This window comes from Octopus bimaculoides, chromosome 30, assembly GCF_001194135.2.
Source record: "Octopus bimaculoides isolate UCB-OBI-ISO-001 chromosome 30, ASM119413v2, whole genome shotgun sequence".
In the NCBI taxonomy this organism is placed as follows: Eukaryota; Metazoa; Mollusca; class Cephalopoda; order Octopoda; family Octopodidae; genus Octopus; species Octopus bimaculoides.
In genome coordinates this window covers 2,127,769-2,133,796 of record NC_069010.1, presented here as the reverse complement: position 1 = coordinate 2,133,796, position 6,028 = coordinate 2,127,769, and the positions used below count along the sequence as shown (strand labels likewise).

Sequence of the window (6,028 nt, the reverse complement as noted above, 5' to 3'; positions counted from 1 at the left end):
GGGTCAAAAAGTGAGAGTCAGAAGTGGATTGTCACACAAAGAAAAGGTGATAGTGGGGGATGAGGTAGGGGTGGTCACATGGAACACAACCGTCCATACCCTGTTTGTCAACATTTATGTCTTTTGGCACCGGTTGAGGTTGAGGTTTGGGTTTATCAGCCTCAGAATGGCCTGAAGGAGCTAAAAAACAAAATAATAATAATAATAATAATAATGATGATGATGGTGATGACAAACATAATGATAATAATGGTTTCAAATTTTGGCACAAGGCCAGCAAGTTCGGTAGAGGGGGGGGGGAAGTCGATTACATCAACCCCAGTACTTAACTGGTACCTACTTTATTGACCCTGAAAGGATGAAGGGCAAAGACAACCTTGGCAGCATTTGAACTAAGAACAAAGTCAGAAGAAACACTGCAAATAATAATAATAATAACCCTTTTCTACTAAAGGCACAAGGCCTGAAATTTGGAGGGAAGGACCTAGATGGTTACATCGACCCTCAGTATGTCACTGGTACTTAATTTATCAATCCTGAAAAAGTTGACCTTGGCAGAATTTGAACTCAGAACATAGCGATGGGTGAAATACAGCTAAGCGTTTTGTACAGCGTGCTAATGATTCTGCCAGCTTACCACCTTCAATAATAATAATCCTTTCCACTAAAGACACAAAGCCTGAAATTTTGGGGGAGAAGACAAGTTGATTGCATTGACCCCCAGTGTTTCACTGGTACTTAATTCATCGACTCCGAAAGGATGGAAGGCAACATCAATCCTGGCAGCATTTGAACTTAGGACGTGAAAACAAGACGAAATACAGCTAAGCATTTTGCCGGATTCTGCCAGCTCATCGCCTTCTTAATAATAATAATAATAATAATAATAATATTTTAAAAAAGGATTGACGTAACTCTTCACGAAGGTAAATAGTCAAGATGAAGAGTGCGATTTTAGATGTTTTATTCTTTGAACAATATTTCGACAGAACGTCTGTCTTTCTCAAGTTCAAAACAAAAGGTGATTAAAATTCAAAATTTCAGAGACCAAACGTAAACTATGAACGAGATATGTTTGTGGGTTATTGACATCACGCCCTAGAGGAATGAATAAGATGACAGGAGAATATCATCAGATTTATACAAAGCTATTTGATTGAATATTCTTCTTTCTTTTTCTTTTCTTTTTCTGTTGTCTTCCTTTTTCTTTCTTTCTGCTTGTTAAAAACCTGACAAAAACTGATGAGGTCATTCCATCAACGTATGGACGCTGGTTACTCTCGTTCATAGTTTACGTTTGGTTTCTGAAATTTTGAATTTTCAATCACCTTTTGTTTTGAACTTGACAAAGACAGACGTCCTGTCGAAATATTGTTCAAAGAATAAAACATCTATACAATCGAATCGCACTCTTCGTCTTGACTAATAATAATAATAATAATAATGGTTTCAAATTCTGCCACAAGGGCAGTCATTTTGGGGGAGGGAATGAGTCAATTACACTGACCCCAGTGTTCATCATCATCATCATCATCATCGTTTAACGTCCGCTTTCCATGCTAGCATGGGTTGGACGATTTGACTGAGGACTGGTGAAACCGGATGGCAACACCAGGCTCCAGTCTGATTTGGCAGAGTTTCTACAGCTGGATGCCCTTCCTAACGCCAACCACTCAGAGAGTGTAGTGGGTGCTTTTACGTGTCACCCGCACGAAAACGGCCACGCTCGAAATGGTGTCTTTTATGTGCCACCCGCACAAGCCAGTCCATCTGGTACTTATTTTATCGACCCCGAAAGGATGAGAGGCAAAGTCGACCTCAGTGGAATTTGAACTCAGAACGTAGAGCTGTGCGAAATACCGCTAAACATTTTGTCCAGCGTGCTGATGATTCTGCCAGCTTGCTGCCTTCTTAATAATAATAATAATACTGATAATGATTATGGTTACAAATTTTGCTACAAGGCCAGCAATTTTAGATGGATGAGGTTTACATCAATTTCATCAACCCCGAAAGGATGAATGGCAAAGCCGACCCTGGTAGAATTTGAACTTAGATTGTAAAGACATAAGAAATGTCACTAAGCATTTCATCCAGCATACTAACAATTCTGCCAACTCACCACTGCCATAGCCATAACAATAATAATAATGCCCTGATGCAGTACCAGGCAGTGGCTCTCATTGCTTCTGATCTTAATTGATTGGAAGTGTTGTCATGTACATTGTTTTGTCTGGGTATAAAAGATGGGTTACAGTAAATATTCTGCTTAATACCACAGATTTGCTTGTCAGTTGTTTGACCGTAACCAGTTGAGCATGTCCCTTGGTGGCTGATGATATGTGCATCTCTGATCATGAGCAGAAGTAGTGGGGGAGCATCATAGCCATGTGTTGAGAGGAATTCTTTGGGGTTTGAATAATTCATCTCTCGAAACATGAGTATTTTGTTCAACATCCTTAAACAACCCTTATTCAAGGACCTTTTGAGTGGGATGGGCTACTCGACCTGAAGAAAATTCTAACAGGGCTCCACCTGCAAGGTCATGCGCTGATTATCTTGATATGAAATCACCGTGTCATGCACAAATGGTTGTGAAGCATGTGCCTGGTGTACCCTTATCAGACGGGTAGTCATGATGGGTATACTGGGCTTCGTATATTTGTACCCCAGTGTCACTTTGATGGCATGCTCTCTCACTCAATAATAATAATAATAATAATAATTATTATTATTATTTCTACTCCAGGTACAAGGCCTTGAAAATTTTTGGGGAAAAGGGGCTAGTTAATTACCTCGACCCCAGTGTGTAACTGGTACTTATTTCATCAACCCCAAAAGGATTAAAGGCAAAGTCAGCCTTGGTAGAATTTGAACTCAGAACGTAGCAGCAGATGAAATACTGCTAAGCATTTTGCCCAGCATGCTAACAATTCTGCCAGCTTGCTGTCTTCATTTCTACAATAGGCACAAGGCCTGAAATTTGGGGGGAGGGGGCCAGTCAATTAGATTGACTTCAGTATGCAACTGGTACTTAATTTATCGACCCCGAAAGGATGAAAGGCAAAGTCGACTTTGCCAGATTTTGAACTCGGAACAGAGTGATGGGCGAAATAGCACGAAACATCTCTTCCAGAGTGCTAACAATTCTGCCAACTTGCTACCTTAATAATAATAATAATAATAATCCTCTCTAACAAGGCCTGAAATTTTGAGGGAGTTGGATAAATCAACTGGATTAGCCCCAGTGCTCAAGTGGTACTTATTTCACTGACTCCAAAACCTGAATGGCAAAGTTGACCTCAGTGGAATTTGAACTCAGTGTAAACACGAGTGAAACGCCACTAAGCATTGTGTCTGGTGTGCTAACAATTCTGCCAGCTCGCTTCCTTTAACCCTTTAGCATTTAAACTGGCCATATCCACTCAAAATATTCTGTTTTATGTTCAAACTGTCTGGATCCAGCCTCTCACACCTACCCTACAACCTCATACTAAAAATAAACAACCATAACATCGAAATCTTGTAGCTACGGTTAGAGTCTCAGGCTTACAGTCGTCGGGTTCTGAGTTTGATCCCCCAGACCGGGCTGCATTGCGTTCTCTTGAGCAAGACACTTCATTCCACATTGTAGAAATGAGTTGTGACGTCACTGGTGCCAAGCTGTATCGGCCCCTTTGCCTTTCCTTTGGGTAGCATTGGTGGCGTGGAGAGGCTGGTATGCATGGGTGACTGCTGGTCTTCCATAAACAACCTTGCCTGGACTTGTGCCTTGGAAGGGAACTTTCTAGGTGCAATCCCAAGATCATTTGTAACCAAAGGGGTGTGTGCTGTGTTCTTGAGCAAGGCATTTTATTTCACGTTGCTCCGTTGTAGAAATGAGTTGTGACGTCACTGGTGCCAAACTGTATTGGCCCCTTTGCCTTTCCCTTGGATAACATCAGTAGCACGAAGAGGGGAGGCTGGTATGCATTGGCAACTGTTGGTCTTCCATAAATAGCCTTACCCAGACTTGTGCCTCGGAGGGGAACTTTCTAGATGCAATCTCATGGTAATTCACGACCGAAGGAGGTCCTTACCCATTGCCCTAAGAGATATTAATTCAAAACAATGTGAATAAATAAGCATTACATTTAATAGAGTAATCTGAATGCAAAAGGGCTAATAATCCTTTCTACTAGAGGCACAACGCCTGAAATTTTGAAGTGGGGGTGGGCTAGTTGATTGCAGCAGCCTCAGTATTCAGCTGGTACTTATCGGTACTACTTAAATACAGAGGTCCCGACGCATCTACGTAACCCTAACCCTAAAAACTAAAGTTAAAACTAATCCTAACCCTAACGAGTGGGCAGTGTAAAAACATCATTACATAGATGCATCTGTATTTAAGTAGTGCCGTTTCACCAACCTCGAGGATCTATCTATATCAGGGTTTCTCAATAAATTTTTATGGACCCCTCTGATTACTATTTTATTCTGGTGGACCCCCAGAGCCATTCGATGGTTATAAACTTGTTATATAGAAACTTCTTTCAAAATTCATATTTTTTTTGTTTTACATACATTGTAGGTTGAACTACGTAAAACAAAGAAACCTGGCTGTTTCTTGCATTACATACTCTTTTACTTGTTTCAGTCATTTGACTGCGGCCATGCTGGAGCACCGCTTTAGTCGAGAAAATCGACCCCAGGACTTAATTTTTGGGATGCCTAGTACTTATTCTATCAGTCTCTTTTGCCGAACCGCTAAGTTACGGGGACGTATACACACCACCATCGGTTGTGAAGCGATGTTGGGGGGGAAAACTCAGACAGAAACACATATATATATATATATATATATATATATATATATACGACGGGCTTCTTTCAGTTTCCGTCTACCAAATCCACTCACAAGGCTTTGGTTGGCCCGAGGCTATAGTAGAAGACACTTGCCCAAGGTGCCACGCAGTGGGACTGAACCCGGAACCATGCGGCTGGTAAGCAAGCTACTTACCACACAGACACTCCTTACAAATAAACCTAATTTTTTTCAAGGGCCCTTAAAATACTATTGTGGATACTCAATTTACTATTTTGTAGCGTGGACTCTCCAAAATCTTATATGGAGCCCGGTTGAGAACCACTGATCTATATGGTCACACGAGCAGCTAGAAATAACAGCTAAATCTTTCCCAAGATCCCAGTCTATCGTTTTACTAAGAGGAGTTAAAAAGAACAGCATTATATATTACAGTCCCAGGCTTAGGTAAAAATATAATTGAAACAAATGAGATGGTCACGGTCGGGATATATTTGATCATAGATCAGCTAAATAACCATTGATCTCGTTCTAGACAACCGTAACTACATCAAGATAAACGGCATGACACCAACATCGGAGAGACAATATACGGGTAATGTACGTAATGTAGCTTCATTAAAGACAATACTGGCGTTAAATACGGACTTTTTAATATACCACATTGCGATGGGTACGATGTGGTCGATCGCGTATTTATTTATGAAAAGAAAAAAGCCCTGAAACGAACATACCTGGTCGCGATTTTCTGGTCTTCAAAGCAATTGTAGTAGTAGCCATGTTGTGTCGCTGTGTGACTATGTGTAGCAAACGTCATGAAAGTGGGTGTACAGTAAGTAGTGACGTCAGAGAAAATTGTATCTTTACTCATTGTCTCTCGTTATTCAGCCCCTGGAGGCACAATGGCCCAGTGATTAGGGCAGTAGACTCGCGGTTTCGATTCCCAGACCGGGCGTTGTGAGTGTTTATTGAGCGGAAATACCTAAAGCTCCACGAGGCTCCGGCAGGGGATGGTGGCGAACCCTGCTGTACTCTTCTACCACAACTTTCTCTCACTCTTCTTTCCTGTTTCTGTTGTGCCTGTAATTCAAAGGGTCAGCCTTGTCACTCTGAATATCCCCGAGAACTACGTTAAGGGTACACGTGTCTGTGGAGTGCTCAGCCACTTGCACGTTAATTTCACGAGAAGGCTGTTCCGTTGATCGGATCGTGGAACACAATAGA

General features: G+C 41.4%; 1 protein-coding gene across 1 annotated transcript in view; it reads right to left on the bottom strand.

Annotated features, from left to right (window-relative positions):
- Positions 1-5,683, bottom strand: part of LOC106871601 (ER membrane protein complex subunit 6) — a 24,246-nt gene extending 18,563 nt beyond the window's left edge. The window contains exon 1 of the mRNA XM_014918130.2: positions 5,539-5,683. Coding sequence (XP_014773616.1) covers positions 5,539-5,584 — 46 coding nt within the window. The 5' untranslated portion in view covers positions 5,585-5,683. The remainder of the gene's footprint in view (positions 1-5,538) is intronic.
- Between the last annotated feature and the right edge of the window lie 345 nt (positions 5,684-6,028).